This window comes from Pyxicephalus adspersus, chromosome 6 (assembly GCF_032062135.1).
Source record: "Pyxicephalus adspersus chromosome 6, UCB_Pads_2.0, whole genome shotgun sequence".
Taxonomy (NCBI): domain Eukaryota; kingdom Metazoa; phylum Chordata; class Amphibia; order Anura; family Pyxicephalidae; genus Pyxicephalus; species Pyxicephalus adspersus.
This window is the reverse complement of record NC_092863.1, coordinates 48,244,696-48,262,215: the sequence shown is the minus strand read 5'-3', so window position 1 is coordinate 48,262,215 and position 17,520 is coordinate 48,244,696. Positions and strand designations below refer to the sequence as shown.

The following is a 17,520-nucleotide window of genomic DNA, read 5'->3' as shown; positions in this document are numbered from 1 at the left end:
TCATAGAACATGAATATAAAGTCCCCTTTATTTGGCTCGAGCCCATCTACATTATCAAAAAAATATACCTTAACCCCTGCAATATTTACATGAACACAGACAACACATCCAGGTATCACCGGAAGTTGTTGGTGCAACACATTCTGTCCCCCACTCAGAAATACATATTATTGTTTGGTGGAAAATAGCTTCCTCTGCTAGCTCTATTCATCTTTATAGAGACCACAGAGATAAATGTGTCAGGTGCAGTCATTGGCAAGCTTGCAGCTGCTACGCCGCACTATGGTTCCGCTTATATGTTGTTTCTAAGGGGAAGAATAATGAAGGGACACCAGGCCGGTCAGTGAGAGCCACGTCTAATGGGAGAGGCCGAGTGGGGGCCAGGCTGCAGCCGTGAGCAGTGACAGGAGCCGGGGAGCGGGGCAGCATACACTCCGGTGAGAGAAATGCCTCCTCATATACAGAACCTTCCATTCCTGGTGCCATGTCATAGACCAGGACAGTGACAGCCGCCATGGGCAGAACTTGGCATCCTCCTCTGCCACATCCTCACATAGCAGAGACTGGCAGTGCCTCCTCTGTGCCCTGACTGGCACCCAGCACGACGCCTCTGATACTGGGCAATGCCTTTGTATTCTGCCCCTGCCAGCCTTCTCCTCAGCCCTGTGCTCTCTGTATTATCAGACTGCTTGTGGGATCATTGCCCTTTATTAATATTTGACAGGATGTATATAGCGCCAACATACTACGCAGCGCTGTACATTTAATTGGGACCCCAAAACATTTCCTGGGCACCCCCAAGCCTTTATTATGTGATGAACAAAATCCCTAAAGCAATGCTGATCTTCTGTGTCCTATGCTATCTATACCATTGTCTGTGTATCTCATGGCCATAACAATATTTCTGTGTACCCCATGCCCATAACGCTGGCATATAGTTGCAGTGCCCCTGGGATTGGCACACAAATGTCTGCCCGCTGTGTGGATGCTCTTCATCTTTACTGACTTGCTTGCTCCTTTAGTTGTGTTTTCTGCAGCCACGTTGCATTGTTTGCCTCCTGTTATATTGTTTACTTTTATCAGCATCACTTTAGACCTTTATATCTAAAATCTTCTTTACTTTTTGAGCACATCAGCAAATTTTACCCATAGACCTTCCTATGCGTTATATACTGAGTTTAATTATTATGTAGTTATATATTTAATGTACAGCGCTGTGTAATATGTTGGTGCTGCATAAATACAATTTAATAATGGTGCCATTTATGGTTTCTGCAGTTGCTGTACCATTTTTTTTCTTTGCAAATTCATCAGGTATAATATACAGTCATACTCTGATCACTTTCTTTGTGCTCATGTTATTACTATAGTTTAGAAAGTGTTAGGCTACGTACACATGTGCAGTGGTTCTCGTCCGATAATCTGCTCAGGGCCCATCGGACAAGAATCTTGCGTGTGTACCGCGCTCTTTGTCCATCGCTCAAATGACCATCCTGGCGGATCCACAGACAATGGACGATCGTAATGATAGTGATAGGAGGAGAGAGCACAGTGAGGTGCCGCTCCATCCTTCTCCCCCTCCCCTCTCCATAGAGCAGAACGGAGCTGTATGTACAGCGCTCGATCATGCATCGTGCGGTTTTTTGTTGTTGGAAATGATCGTGAAAGATCCTTTCCAAGGACAATTATTGCACAATTGCCTTAGGCTGCGTACACACGTGCAATAGTTGTCGTTGGAAATTAACAATTTACGGCCGATCGCTCGATATTCGTTAACAAAAAAAAAATGCACGACGCCAGGCTAACAATGCCAGTGAATGAGGAAAGTTGCTGGAAACTAATGACTGTCCCAGCGGATACTTTTGGGCGACGATCGTTCGCTATCTATAGTATGTACGGTCGTTCAGTGATCGTGGATGGTTCTGCGGTACATTTTCTCTGTTACACTTCTCTTCCTGCATCGTTAAAACGTTCAGATCTAGTGTGTGTGCATTATTGGTGGATTAGTTGTGAACGATCGTATCGTTTCAGCATGTACAGAATCGTGTACTATATGTTCGTTCAAAATAATCGTGAATAATTGTTGATCTGTCGTTAGTCATTCGATTTCCAATGACAATTATTGCACGTGTGTACCTAGCCTTAGTCCTTTATCATTTTTACAATTGCACTGTTTGTATGCTTGGTTTTCAGGTATTGTTTGCACATGTATACTAATAAATGTCATGTTTTTAATGGAAAGAAACTTACACTTGTTTGAGAATGTTACCTGGTTGCTAAGTCTGTTGATTGTGAAAGCTGTAATTATCTTGCATACAAGCTGTACAACTCTGCATTTTTTTTAAACAATGCTTTTGTCTTTTAGGTACTTTTTAAACACAATGAACTGATATTTATTTCTGTATTGTCAATCTGTTTGCGGAAGCCACTCCATCATGCTCATCCATTGTCTGTCAGCAATACAGAGCATATCTGAGATTTATTGATTCTAAACAAATCGCATCGCTAGATATACAGCTGAAGTGCAGATATGACCTTGCAGCCAGAATCTTTTGGTGTCCAGTCTGTCACCGTTATGGATACCGGGAACCAGGATGGACTTGATGATGCCAAAGCTAAGCTGAACACATCGCTTGATGGTGATAGCAATATTGGTGAGTTCCATGAATTTGTCAATTATTGTCTGATGAAATAATGGTAAAAAGGAATTATGAACTAGGATTGAATGTATTGCTGTGTGTGACATCTTGGTATAAACAAATGTAATTTACATGTTTGTGACCTAAGATTTCATTTCAGACATGAAATGCATGCATGCAAGTAACGTTTAACACATAGGGGTCTATTGATAAAGCAGTGAATCTGACATTCACTAAAACATTCCCTGGTGGAGAATCAATTACTACCATTAAAACACATCGACCCGAAAGATTCTCTACCAGAGAACGTTTCAGTGAATGTCAGATTCACTGCTTTTTAAAATAATCCCTTAATGTGATTTATTATGTAAGTAATGCAATACAGAAAATAGGAAAATTACCGGGATATTGAGATTAAAACCACACTGCTACTATGTAAACTTTGTACTCCTAGGGTTAAATTTCAAGTTGATGTCCATTTTCTTTATTGTTAAAGTGTAAAATACATTCTCCACTCTGTTACCATATGCTGGTAAAGGCTGATGGTTTTTCTTAAAAAAAAAAATATATATTCTGGCCAGGTTTAAATTTAGATCTCTGCAAAAACAACAATGAACCTCTGCACGGCAGGGCATCATATCATATAATGGTATTACGATGTCTAATGTTGTTATGAATTGAAGTGTTTTAACGTGATATATTTAAGGATATCCTTGAAAAGGTCATGCTGTGCTTGAACAAAACAATTGATTCTCTACTGGAAAGCTGGCAGAAAATGCTTTCATTACATTTTAATTTACTGTTTTGTGTAAGTCACAATATATGAAACAATGCATTTTCTTTATTTGGGTTAAATTTACTTGTTTTACCTGCCGGTTTATGGTAACTGAAGAAAACCTAAAACTGCAATTGTAACCTCCAGGGTTGGGGGAGGACAGACAGGATTTAATATTCCAACCAAAGCACCCTGATTTGTCTTTATAAAAGTAGATGCAGGCCAAACAGAGAGGTACGCATTTTAATTTGTCAGATATGGGGGTGTCTCTGCTTCCATGTGATCTGCAAGTAGTTTGGTTTGGCCATTTTGTAAACCTTAAGGTGCCTACTGTAAGACTAAGTACAATTTTAGACCGGTTTACATAAATCAGTCTATGATTAGCATAATGTGTAGTATATCATGATAATATGCTATATGTGTCTTCACATGTTTTGTTTTGGTAGTTGTTTGCAGTGCTATCTGGCTCACTGGAAGCACTTTTGGTTGGTGTTCCTTAATATCAGTGGTACCTGCAGTCTAATAAGTGGTGCTGACAATTAAGGAAAAAGTTGACAGGACTTGTGTAGTGTGGTGAAGTGCTGATCAAAAGTAGAGTCTTGTGACACTAACAGCGACCATGCTGATAATCTCACACACTCACACAACCTCTTCTCATCCCACTTGTAGTGCAGACAGCTCCAAACTACATGTGGGAAACTCTGCTCTGAATTTAGGAGTAGTGCAGCATTGTTGTCCTCCATCACAGGAAGCTGCATGGGGTGGACCTTACTTGCAGGATCATGAAGTATTTGTGACAATATGCAATGAGACAAGTGCAGCATCACACTTGTAAGCATTAGTTCTACTTTAAGTGGTTATTTTCTCTTTTGTTGGACATGTTTGTTTGTTGGACATGCATTAAAGATTTTCAGCTGCCTTTGGTGAGTCTAATTCTTTTGTGTTAGGCTTGTGTTCAGGCAGTCGGTCGACAACTGCGCGATTAACCACCACGGGCACTCTGTTTTAACTGTTATGCGCCTAGGAGCAGTAAGGAGATGGTATTATTGTACATTTCCTGAACAAATCTAGTTAGGGGTTTTGGTTGTCTTGCTATATCTGAAAATGATAACGGCATTCTTTTCAGAACATTTTTACCACTTTTCTTCCAACTACTTTCTCATGCAGTTGGAAAGTGTTCCAATTCAAGTCTATGAAAGTAGCTCAACAGCATTCTGCTGCCTTAAGATTCTGAAACTATTAACTGCATTGCATTCAAACACCCCCTAAAAATGGATTTAAACTGCTTCCATTCATTTCATTGTTTGGGGTAAACTGCAGCAGAAAAAAATCTCCTGTCACATCATGACCGGACTGTACTGTGAAGAGAAGTTGCCTTGGCAGAAGCAAACCTGCTATATTTAGTGCTAGATACCCCATACATTGAAGTGGGGTCTAACTAGGGATAACTTGTTGCAATGAGCAGTCTCTGTATATATTCATTTGCAGCTGAGACCTGTGTTTTTTTCCAGTATTATCAATGAGTTTAATCTGTTCTCTGTGCTGATTAATAGGTCAGTGTACAAGGAATTGTATGTTTTGTTTTTTTTATTGTTCGCCTGCATGAAACTTGCCCTGATGCTTCCATTGGTGACCTCTGATTTTATAAAAATACTGTCCCTCTGGTTTTATTTAGACCCCCTGACCCAAAACCAGTATTCAAAAAAAAAACGTATCCCCATTGTATACCTTGCAGTATACTACTCAAGAAGTATTGACTTAATAACAGTCAGGTAACTCAGAAAAAAGTCAGAAATGGCAGCCTCTATATTTACATATGTAAATTAATTACATCTTCATCTGCAACGCCATTGCGGATTTTAAACAGAGCAAGTTTCCCTTTTATAATCTCCAACCATAATTCATTTTTATGGTCTCTTTACATTCCTCAAGCAGTAATTTTTATGTTTCTACCATCCCACTATAAATGTGCAGGATTCAGTCTCTTACTTTGCTTCCAGTGTAAAGGTCATATAGAAAAACTTGGGGAAACTGTAAGGTGTGGTTCTCCAAAGGATTTTGTCTTGTGAAAAGTCAAACCTATGTAAGCATAGTCAGATTTTTTCTTTTGGAAGCCTGCAATGTGGAAATCATGGAGTCGCTCCTTATTTAATATTATGTTACAATGATTTAAAACCATCGGTTTATAAATATTACCATTTTCAAATCTTTCAAAAATAGAAACATTTTCAAAGTGGTACAGCTGAGCCATAAATACATACAGACTAAAATATTTGTATAAGAATAGACAATTCGGAAGCGGGGTTGTATGGTAACACATTCAGTCACATGACAAATGTCACCAGACAACCTGGAAAGTTTACTTTGTCCTTTCTGTCAGTGCTCAATACAGAAATTGTTTTAGGCTGGGTGGGAAAAATTGTAGGTGGGTGGCAGCCCCTAAAAGGGGCTGGGGAGAACATTGACTGCTATTAAAAGCTTGGTGTAAAGACAGAATGTTACGGAATGAAACCTATCGACAGAAATCCAGTTTTTATTATCATTTGGAGAAGATGTTTTGTTATTAGTATTAATATACTTGACACTGCATGCTCCTATTTGACCAGTTTTTGATTTCCATGAAGTGGCAGTGTTAATAGCCTTGATGAAAATCCACGTGACCAAATTAGTAAAATTAGGGTTAAATTTATCTAAAAAAATGTAGTACGGTTAGGTCCAACAATATTAGGACAGAGACAACTTTTTTCTAATTGCAGTCAAATTGATTGGGAGGCGTTTCATAATACAGATGGACAATGACCCAAAACATACAGCCGAAGCAACCCAGGAGTTTGTTAAAGCAAAGAAGTGAAATATTCTTGAAAGGTCAAGTCAGTCACCGGATCTGAACCCAATTGAGCATGCATTTCACTTGTTGAAGACTAAACTTCGGACAGAAAGGCCCACAAACAAACAGCAACTGAAAGCTGCTGTAGTAAAGGCCTGGAAGAGCATTAAAAAGGAGGAAATTATGTAAATGAGTTCAAGACTACAGGCTGCCATTGCCAGCAAAGGGTTTTCAACCAAGTATAAGAAATTAACATTTTATTTTCAGCTTTTTATTTTGTCTAATTACTTTTGAGCCCCTGAAATGAAGTGATTGTGTTAAAAAAAGGCTTTAGTTCCTCACATTTTTATGCAATCTTTTTGTTCAACCCACTGAATTAAAGCTGAAAGTCTGCAGTACAACTGAATTTGAGTTGTTTAATTTAAAATGTGTGGTAATGTACAGAGCCAAAATTAGAAAAAAAGTTGTCTTTGTTCAAATATTCATGGACCTAACTGTATATTTACCACTTGGTTTCCTTTTCATTTTTATTGTTTTACTTTTTTCATGTTTGCTAGTAACGCTCATGTGCTTGGGTGGCAATTCTCTTTTACAGTACTGTACCTGTATAGAGAAACAGTCACTGTAGGCAGCTTTCTTGATTAGGGCTATGGAATCTTCCCCTCCTTATCTCTATACCTAAGGGGGGAAGTCTTCTGTAGTCCAGAGAGCTGGGAACCCTGACCTGATATTCCCAAAGATATAACATGGAGAGCTGTGGACTGTCACAGGGCGTTCACCATGGATATAGCAACACATTAATTTTGAGAGTTTGAAAGATTGCCGAATTGTAATAATTTTTTGGAGGACTAGCAATTACAAAGCAAATAAAAGCCTGTGAATTCTTTAACATTTTTTTTTATATTCCCTATTTTCCAGTGACAAGCTTACACTCAAATAAATTGCCAAATGAGGGAAGCAGTGTGGATTTGAATAGTTCTGAAGACACATGTCAGAATGGGTCTCGCTCCCATTATACGGATCCTCCTTCCACAAATGAGTTCCTAAAGGATGGTGCAGCCCCTCCAGGTGTGCCTGGTTACAGTGAACCTAATACTGAGGGCATAGTTCTTAGAAAAGAAGCTTTGCAGTCGCTGAAGCTAAGCCTTCATATGCAGGAAACTGACCTGTGTAAGCACCCTTTTCTGAAGTGCAGTTTCATCTATCGCCTTTTTAGCTACGTGCTTCTGTCATGTTTCTTAAAGTTTTTTTCTGTTTTACGTTTTGGTTTTCAGCTTTTTCTTTCTTTTCCTCCTATAATTACTATATCCACAGTAAACAGTATGTAAGCATTGTAGTCAGTGGGAAGAATATCACCCCCACAGATAGGATGCCAGAAGTGCAGCCCCTTCAGGTGAAATAAAAGTATAAATACTGTGTAATAATAATAATAATATTAGGTCAGTTCAGCAGACACCAATGATCTTTTTGGCAGAGAGTCACAAACTGCTCATTGCTCAAGGAACCCCTAGCAACATCTGGATGAACCCTGTGGTTCCAGAGAACCCTGGTTGGGAAACTTCTATAAATTAACCTTTTTTTCACAAGTGCAATATTTTAACTAGATATACAAGAAAATACATTTGCTGCTATTATATAATGTTTATATATTAGCATTTGTGGTGTGTTTTAGGCACCCATTTGTGGTGTGTTTTAGGCACCCATTGGGTAAAAAAATAAGTTTGTGTTTTAAAAACTGGCAGATTGATCTCCCTTTTAGGGAAGGATTTTGAGCATTTCTATCGTAGAGGGATGGGAAAAGAGAAAGTGTTTAGGTGTAGAAAAGAAGTAGTAGTAATTTTTATGCATGAGCATCAGTTTTAGTTTAAAAATGCAAACCCTAGGATCCCCTACGAGGCCTTACAATAGATTCCTTTTAACTTGTATTTCTGGTTACTCAAGTAATATAGCATTAATTAAGGAGGTTGTACAAAGTTCAGTGACTGTTGAAAAGTACACTTAGATATTTGTCAGATAGGTGGTTTCATAGTGTATTGGTCAGATTTAGTTTTCCTTTTTTGACTGATTATCTAAAAAATTATCCAAACATATGAGAAGCTTTAAAACAAGGGGCTTTTCATGCTTGTGATATCAATTAGGGAAAATAAAGGCCACATTTGCCTCGCTTTGCCCTCTGATAAAAACTACAGTGTTAAAGATGCGTGCGTTCTCAGTATGACACAGTACATAGTTCTAGAGAAAGCTTTGTGAGTGTGTAACACTGGACCATTTTGACCCATTTAGTTTTTGGCCAAGGCCAGTCATATTGTATGGTCATCTAAATATCTGTTTGCAGTTATCACAATTTGCAGTGCATTTATTGTAAACCTATTTACGGTGTGTGTTTCTAATATGTGTTTATGAAAGGACAGCATAGTTTAGACAGTATAGATTCTTTCTATGTATTCTTTTTTTCCACATTTTCTTAGTTTTCTGCTTTGCGTCTTGCGTCATGCTGAATATGATCAAATACTTTAATTGGGGTCATCTTTATAACTGTACCATATACAAGCTCTTATTCCCTGTCTGTACACTTCTCATGTTTTAATTTCTTTGTTATCTGCAGCCTCTAGTGATACTCCTCTTCCACTTGAAAGAGAGGAGCAAATACGCTTACAGGCCAGACGTCGCTTGGAGGAGCAGCTGAAACAGTACAGGGTTAAGCGTCAGCAGGAGAGGGTAAGAAGTCATTGTTGTTGTCAGAAAAAATGGTGACAATGTTTCCTTTTGTAATGTTTGGTACTACTTGGTTAAAAACCCAAATGCACTCTTTAGAAAAATTAACAATGGAGTTCCAAAAATAATTGGACCATACAGGCTCATTTGTTTTAGATGTAGAAATATTTATTGTACATGTATTTAATATATACTGCTGCTATACATAATTTCATTGCAGTGTAGTGGCTGCAGAGCAAGATGGCTGTCAGAGCTCTCCAATAGGCAAAGCTTGGGCTGTCTGCTGATTGGTCAGCTGTCAGGTTTTGGACTTTCTCTCACTTTGTAGGACGAAGTCCAAATGAATACCTTCATAATGAGAATATTATAAGACATAGACCATACACAGGTGCTTGAATTTTTTTTTTCCTTTGCTTAAAATAAAAAAAAATACTGTGTTTTATGAGTTTTGAAAATAATGTTTTGAACATGTGATAAATATTGTGATAAATATTATTTCTCCATTTAGTCTCATCAATCAAACCCTAAAAATCGCCCTTCAAGCACCTTGGATCCTGAACTTATGTTTAATCCAGATAATCTTCCTCGGGCCAGTACTGTTGCAATGACTAAAGAGTATTCCTTCTTACGTACAAGTGTCCCAAGGGGACCAAAACTTGGCAGTCTAGGCCTCCCAACATCTTCCAAAGAGAAGAAGTCTTCCAAATCAGCAAAATCATCTAGCAAAATTCGATCTTTAGCAGACTATCGTAAAGACTCTTCTGAATCCAATAATGCCAGCATAGGTTATTCTGATTCATCCCTGGGTACCCTAAAGCCTAACCGGGGAAGCTTTACTTCAGTTGTGTCAGAAATTAGTATGGAAGGACAGAGATTTGAGGGCTACAATGCTGAGAACAACTCTGAACTTGATGGGAGTGACCTGGGAACAAGGCTTGATGGAAATGAAAGTGACAGCTCCACTTACAGTAGTGTATCTGCTGGACAAGGGTCTTTCTTAGTTGCTTCATCACCTAAGATGGAAGATGAATACATTGTAGATGGCCAAAGTATAGCTTCAGAAGATGTAGGGCAGTATCCTTCCCTTAGGGATGTCTTACAAGCTGCTGCCGCGGAGCAACATGCTCTTGAGCCTGAGGCAAATGGGGAACCTAGAAGCCGGAGAGACAGCATTTCAAGCAGGTAATAACTATTGAAAAAAATGTAGTGATTAATAGTGCTAGGGAAAATGTGGTATTGTTTTATTGATAATTATGAGGGAGAAAGCAGGCAATAATCGGATATATGAGTCATTCATATGAGTTTCATCACTCTGAAACCAATGCTTTACACTGACCAGGTGAAGTCATTGGGTCTGATTTAATAAAGCTCTTCATGACTGGAGAGGATACACATTGATCAGTGAACCTGAGTGATCCAGCAAACCTGGAATGGATTCCAAAAGCTATTTGTTAGGAAATGTTTTCAATTATGGACCAGATCCATTCCAGTTTTTTTGGATCACTGAGGTTCACTGATGAAAGTGTATCCTCTCCATAAATCAGGCCCATTGTGAGAAATGGCAATGCTACCAAATTTGCTGACTTTTGCGTATGTTCATAGTTAAGCACAGAATCTTTATGTATTGTTCCTCAATGGGACTGTATCATAAAAATTATTATTTATAATATAAATTAGGAAAAAAGAAACTTCTACACTTTTAAGGTTATAATAATGTATTTACCTAAAAGAAAATTAAAGGTACAGTAAAAGTGACACACTGAAATTCAATGAACATCCCCTTTAACCAATCTCTTTGACTGCTCTTTTTTCTGTATTACGCTTTGTAGTATTTCTATGGAAAGCTCCATTGCTGGAACTCATGATGAACTACTCCAGGTGCTGAAGGAAAAGATGAGATTGGAAGGACAACTGGAGTCATTGACAACAGAAGCCAGCCAGGTGAAAATAATAAAATTTCTTTGGGATGTCAGTATGTGTAGTCAACCGTTTCTGAGACAGTTGGACCTGGTTCAGCATTTTACAAAACCCTAAATGATATGACTTCAATTATGTAAATAGGAATATACATAAAGAGACACAAACTGGTGATTTTGTTTGCTATTTGCTGATTTACCTAATACCCTGATCCTGCATAGCTATCTTTACACCATCTTTTAATATTGCTGTTCTTAATAGATATCTTGTTGTGATAGAGAGATAGATAGATAGATAGATAGATAGATAGATAGATAGATAGATAGATATCATTTTTGTGAATATGGCTATATTGTTTCCTGCTCTTCTCCTTGGGCAGCATAAGGCTATATACATCTGAGAATATTATGAACTTTTTATTAGTAATATGGTAATTTTGTAATATAATAGATATATGTAATATGTTGGTGCCATATAAATACAAGGTAATAATAAAATTTTATAAAGACCTAAACTGAGCACATTTGCATACCTATAGATTCTGGAAAAAGGGTAATGCCCCCACGTTTTGGAAGTCACAGTCTTGATACTTTCCCCTTTACCAAAGCTGTTATTAGTTGGCACTCGAAAGCCTCTTTAACTCTCTACCACAACCTTCTGCCTAATACTCCCTTTTATGCTAGTGCCTAAATGTTGTCTTTATTTTTATAACTCTACTGCGAGTTGTGCAGCCCTGCTATATATAAGTTTTTTGTGTCAAGCAGGTCTTTTAGATGTAAATTCAAATAAGACTTTTTCAGTAAGTAATATGTGTACAAAATGTTACATGCACATACCTTATGAGAAGATTGATAGTAAAAAGGTCTGACGACTGGGTTTCTTTTTAAAAGAGTTTGTCAGTTTACAAACCTAGAACTGACATTGAGGATCAGTTACTAAACATCTCCGTTTCTGTCATGCTTATCCTCTCAACACTGCTTGGTTAGTAACTGACTTGGACTAGGCATCAGAATAAAAGATGTGGAAACACCATCACAGACAAAACATGACAGTACCAGAGCATACAGCTTCAAAATTAGCACATTTTAGCATGTCTGATATTTCTGTTCTGGTGGTTTCCATTTATTTTTAATAAATGTACCTATTTTATATATTCTTTTCCAAACAGGCATTAAAAGAAAAGACAGAACTACAGGCCCAACTAGCAGCAGTAAACACCAGACTTCAAGCTGAGGTTGAGCAGAGTCTGTCTAGCCAACAGAGACAAGAGACGCTGAGCTCTGAGGTTGTCACCCTGAAGAGGTCCTGCTTAGATCTCGAGAGGTCCATGGCAGATCTTCAGAACTCATTGGAAGCAAAGAATGTTAGCCTGGCTTCCTTAACGAATGATTTGCAGTTAGCTGAAGAGCAATATCAGAGGCTAATGAGCAAAGTGGAGGAGTTGCAGAGAACAATTATTCAAAAGGATAACACAGGTGATTATACTTTAGGAAAATAAAAGAATTGTATTATTAGTACATGACTGTAGTATGTGAATCATTTTGCTGTGTTGCCTTGTAGTCCCCTTCTTTGACTTTCACTTGTATTTTGCTTTGATCACAACTGTGACCAAATGTGATATGTTTCCCTTAAAATACAATAGAGAATATGTAAATACATTTCAGTATTTGTGTTGGTTTGTTTAATCTTGATAGTTTTAGTTCTGTGTACTGTTGGATTGCATGATGCCCCATGACATACTCACATAAAAGTTTTTTTTTTTTAAAAAGTAAATTAATTTTTAGGTAATTTTTTTGCATAAATGTAGACTTAGTTTATAATCCTTTTTGTTTTGTTTTTTTCATATCAGTATACATTTATTTTGTGTCTAAAATATATGAGCAATGTTGCCTTTTTATGTGTAAATACATTTAGCCACAATTGAATAAAACGTTTATATTATTAAATATTGGGATTTGAGATATTAACAAAGTAAAAGGTAATACAGTTACCCTCATCTGTTTGTTTTTTCTCAACATAGTTCATGATCTGCGACAGCAGACTGTTTCACTACAATACCAGCTACAGCAGGTGCAACTGGACCGTACTACTCTTACTAACAAGCTTAAAGCCTCAAAAGCAGAAATTTCCTCTCTGCAGCAGGCACGTGAGTGGTACCAACAGCAGCTTACGTTGGCTCAAGAAGCTCGGGTCCGACTACAGAGTGAGATGGCAAATATACAGGTTAATACTTATAATGGCATTAATTCATATATATATATAATTGTGAATTATAATTTAACATTTTTCTTTATTCTTCTGTAGGCCGGACAGATGACCCAAGCTGGGGTTTTGGAGCACCTTAAAATAGAAAATGTGAACCTCTCACATCAACTGACAGAGACACAGCACAGGACAATCAAAGAAAAAGAGCGTATTGCTGTCCAACTCCAAAATATTGAGGTGAGCAGCATTTATTTTTAAAGGATACTTTTATGGTCATCTTAGTTGTTCTTGTTTTTTTCACCCAGTCACAGAAAATATGTGAAAAGTAGGAATTTGCACTGAAACTTTGTGTAGGTGACTTGCTTTCATTCCTTATTTTAAGGCTGACATGTTGGACCATGAGGCTGCTTTCCATCAAATACAGGAAGCAAAGAACATGGTGGAAGAAGATCTTCAAAGAAAACTCGAGGAGTTTGAGGAAGAGCGAGAACAGTTGCAAAAGCTAGCAGATTCTGCTGTTGCTTTAGAACGTGAAATAGAGCAGGTTTGGTTCCTACTTTTTTTTTCCTGGGAGAGATATAGAGGCTACCATGGCCATGATTGTGTAGTGCTGCCTAGGCGCCAGGGTATTTCACTTTATTATTGATTGAGTCACCAAAGGAAGGACTGCTAGCTTTCATAATGTATATATTTAATTTGGCTCATCATCTCAGTCAGCATTTAAGACAGTGGGTATTTATAACAGCCAGACAACTAGTATTTTCACAGACAGTCATGGCAACCCCTTTATTTTTTGTGGAAAGGTTTACCTTACCTGTGGGCAGGAATGGTAGATTATAGTAGAGAGAGAGGCCTGGAAAATTATTTGATTTTATGTTTGTCTTGTTTTAGGTGAAACTGAATTTGCATCAAAAAGACCTGCAGCTTGAAGCCCTCCAGCAAGAGCATCTTGAAATATTGAAACAGCTTACATCAACTCAAGAAACCCTTCACACCAAAGACCAAACACTAAGTGACCTCCAGATGCGGTATGATGAACTAGAGGCTAGGCTTGGGGAGCTCCAAAATGATGTTTCTTCTAAGGATGACACAATACAGTATTTACAAAATCAAAAGATTGTTTTAGAAGTGGCATTGCAAACTGCCAAGGTGGAGCAAGAAGGATTGGACCAAGGAACTAAACGTTTGGAAGAAGGAACTGAATCTGCTGCAGAAATCTTGGAACAGCTCCGTCAGGATATTGCTATCAAGTCTGGACAGGTGGCTATGCATGGAAATCTTTTGTAGCCTTTGTTTAGATCACAAATAATCCTTAATTGCTGATTCTAACTTAATTTTCTTATTGATTATTATTGACAACATAGGACTCTCACAAAGTAGACTTCACCTGTTATTCTTGGATTAAATCCCATCTAAGAACTAGCCCACTAAGTACTAAACAGGTTCCAGAGCCAGATTAGATCTGGAACATTTATGTACATCTATGAAATTGGTTTGTGGAAAGGGAAACTGGAATATTGTCAAGAAACTCGTGCAATGTGAAAATCTTTTAGGAAGTGGAGGGAAAACATACAAACTCTATGTAGATACTTTACTGGCCAAGGTTGAAACCTGGAACCTTACTCATTGTTCTCCCTAACACCTTTTAGCCAGGTGCACCCCCAGCACTTTGGGTCTCAATGCATGGGGTATAATACAAAGACAATGGGGAAAAATGAGATATGCTAAGGGGGTGGGCATTAGAAAGTTTGAACAAGAGTGGGGGTGGGGGTAGAAAGCCGACAGAATCGATGGGGTTACTGGATTCCTATGGAAACAACGACTAACAACAAATGACTTTAAATTTGTCACGTGTGGTTCCACCCACTTTTAGACCATCTGCTTACAGCTTCTTCCCACCAGATAAAAAAACAAAACTCTGGGGAGAACACTGCTAGTGCTTTAGAGAAAGAGTTCTAACCACTTAGCCACACTGCTAGTGCTTTATAAAAAAGAGTTCTAGCCACTTATCCACCATACTGAAGAGCTTTGGCAGAAAAAACGGTTAAATTGTCAGATAAAGAATAGTGGCACAATAGTCTGTGTTTACATTACAAATTTTCTAATATCTTGTAGGTGGAGACACTTCAGCAAGAGAATGCAACTCTAAAGAAACAGACTCAAAAAGTGAAGGAGCAGTTTGTCCAGCAAAAAGTAAGCATAATAATGTTGCAACTCCTTGTCTATACCTTTTAACAGTTCTTGTATTCATACCATGTCTTGTTGATTTAAAGAAAAATGTAACAATTGTTAAAGAGAGAATGTCACATATGTTTGCTACATAAGTCATGGTATATTTTATTATGAATAAAAATTACTTTACTTTTTCATTATACAACCACTGTAAGCTTTATGATAGTGTCAAATGTTGCCTCCTGCCAATATGGCAGACTAGAAGTGTTCATACACAGTTGTACAGAATACACCCAGAAATGTAAATTCTTGCTTTTCCTCAAAGTCTTCACAGAAATACATATCCATTTTTAGGCATCCCTTACAACAAGAATTTTTTTTTTTGGTGCAACCGTCAGCTTTCCTAATTAGAAATGCCATAAATTTGTTTGGTTCTAGCGAACTGGCTACTATGCAAAATTAGTCTAGAGAGGACTTTATGAAACAAACAGCTATTCCATTAAAACCGAGAAAGGCAAATATAGGCATCCACATTTGTTATTACCCTTGCAGTGTATATCGATAACCTAGAGCTGGAACTGGAGTTACCCAGCATTAGGGCAGAGGTCGACAAACTTTTATAGCCACTAGGCCATTTATGGGGTGGGTGGGAGTACACTAGGCCAGACTTTGAGTCCCGCCCTAATGGCTCCACCCACCACTAGGGAACGCCCCCTGAAGTTAAATCCTTCTCCTCCGTATGCATTGCGAAGGAGAGGAATTTACCTTCAGGGAGCGTTCCCTATTTACCGCGGAGGCGGAATATCAACACCGGCCCTGGTAAATAGTGGAGCAACAGCAAGGAGACGGCACCGAAGCTCCGGCGGCTCTGGCTCCGGTAGTTCCTAACGCCCCTGGCAGATCCGGCCAGAATTAGGGGGATCGGCCAGGGGGCGCTAGGCCGTATCTGGCCGACCCCTGCATTAGGGCAAAATGTAGGGAATATACTAATAGGGGTTCTGTTAAAAAGGCTCTTCTCTATATCTTATTTGCATTCATGCCTTTTATGGTATTGCATATTTTAGGTAATGGTAGAAGCATACCGTCGAGATGCTAGCTCAAAGGACCAACTTATTAGTGAGCTAAAAGCCACCAAAAAGAAGCTGGACTCTGAGGTGAAGGAACTAAGAAAGGAGCTGTTGAAGGTCCAGGGGGAAAAAACAGCTGCAGAGGTGGAACAAGCCCGGGTTATGAAGGAAATTTTGAAATTACAGCAACAGATGGAAGAACTTGAGTCACATCTTCAGGCTGCTCAGAATGACAGAGATGAGATGGAAATCCGTTTACAGGTTTGTTTGAAGTATCATTCTATCTGAGTATCAGATCAAGGGTAGGTAGACAAGTATTCTTCAGTATAACAGTGTCACTTCTCAATAAGCTATATTAATTACAGGGCAACAAAAAAATGAAAAACTGACATCTCAAATAACCTGATTTTTGAGCACAAAGATTATATTAGGTTGATATGCATTGCTACACAGTCTAAGTAAGTCTCTCTCCAATGATCAATCTGGGTTTTACTTGTTATAAAATCTGCTTGCAGCATATAAAAAAAAAAGTACATGTCACAGCTTACTAGACCTTGTGTGTGGATGTGGTGGCTACATTACTTCATTTTTACCTGGTGATCCAGCTGATAACACATTTCCTGTAAATACTTTAAAACTCTATATATATTGTTTAAATAAGCAGCATTATCACCTAATGACAAGACTATAGGATACCTCCCATTTTGACCACTGGCAAAACTGGAAGCTATCGGCCTAAAGGAGCCCAAAAAATTCAGTGTTCTGTTTTAAATACCTTTGATTGTGTACCTTTGCTAGGCTTAAAACATTTTAAATTAAACATGCTAACTTTCTCTAGATATTAAAAATCGTTTGCTGCTATCTTACAAACACATACTTCTACCCATTGGCATTTGAGCATTGGTTTATTAGGTGGTTGCACTTAGAAATTGCTTGTTACAATGAGCCAAAATATAGCACAGACTGTTGATTTTTGGGCTTCTTTAGATGAGCAACAACAGCCTGCTTGATAATAGTTTTGATATATTCAACAGGTGCATTTCAACTGCAGTTGGTCTCCTTTTTATCACCTCTTGGCCTTCTTTAAGCTGCTTTAACCACCTGGGCGTTACACTGATGTCTAGATTTCTGTTCCAAAAGCGTTACACTGTTTTTCATGAAATTTTGTTTTTTAAATTGTAGACCTGTAACTTATAGAAATAT

At 38.2% G+C, this 17,520-nt stretch overlaps 1 protein-coding gene across 2 annotated transcripts in view; it reads left to right on the top strand.

Annotated features, from left to right (window-relative positions):
• Positions 1-337: 337 nt before the first annotated feature.
• The window catches only part of GOLGA3 (golgin A3), a 33,606-nt gene continuing 16,423 nt past the window's right edge, over positions 338-17,520 (top strand). Inside the window, exons 1-13 of one of the 2 annotated variants that reach the window (XM_072415703.1) lie at positions 338-437; positions 2,366-2,654; positions 7,160-7,309; positions 8,847-8,959; positions 9,465-10,138; positions 10,786-10,897; positions 12,042-12,348; positions 12,894-13,096; positions 13,178-13,315; positions 13,461-13,622; positions 13,970-14,338; positions 15,194-15,271; positions 16,315-16,578. In XM_072415703.1, the coding sequence (XP_072271804.1) occupies positions 2,531-2,654; positions 7,160-7,309; positions 8,847-8,959; positions 9,465-10,138; positions 10,786-10,897; positions 12,042-12,348; positions 12,894-13,096; positions 13,178-13,315; positions 13,461-13,622; positions 13,970-14,338; positions 15,194-15,271; positions 16,315-16,578 (2,694 nt within the window). In that variant the 5' untranslated portion in view covers positions 338-437; positions 2,366-2,530. Of the gene's footprint in view, positions 438-2,365; positions 2,655-7,159; positions 7,412-8,846; positions 8,960-9,464; positions 10,139-10,785; positions 10,898-12,041; positions 12,349-12,893; positions 13,097-13,177; positions 13,316-13,460; positions 13,623-13,969; positions 14,339-15,193; positions 15,272-16,314; positions 16,579-17,520 lie in introns of both variants that reach the window. The other variant, XM_072415702.1, reaches the window with a different exon arrangement.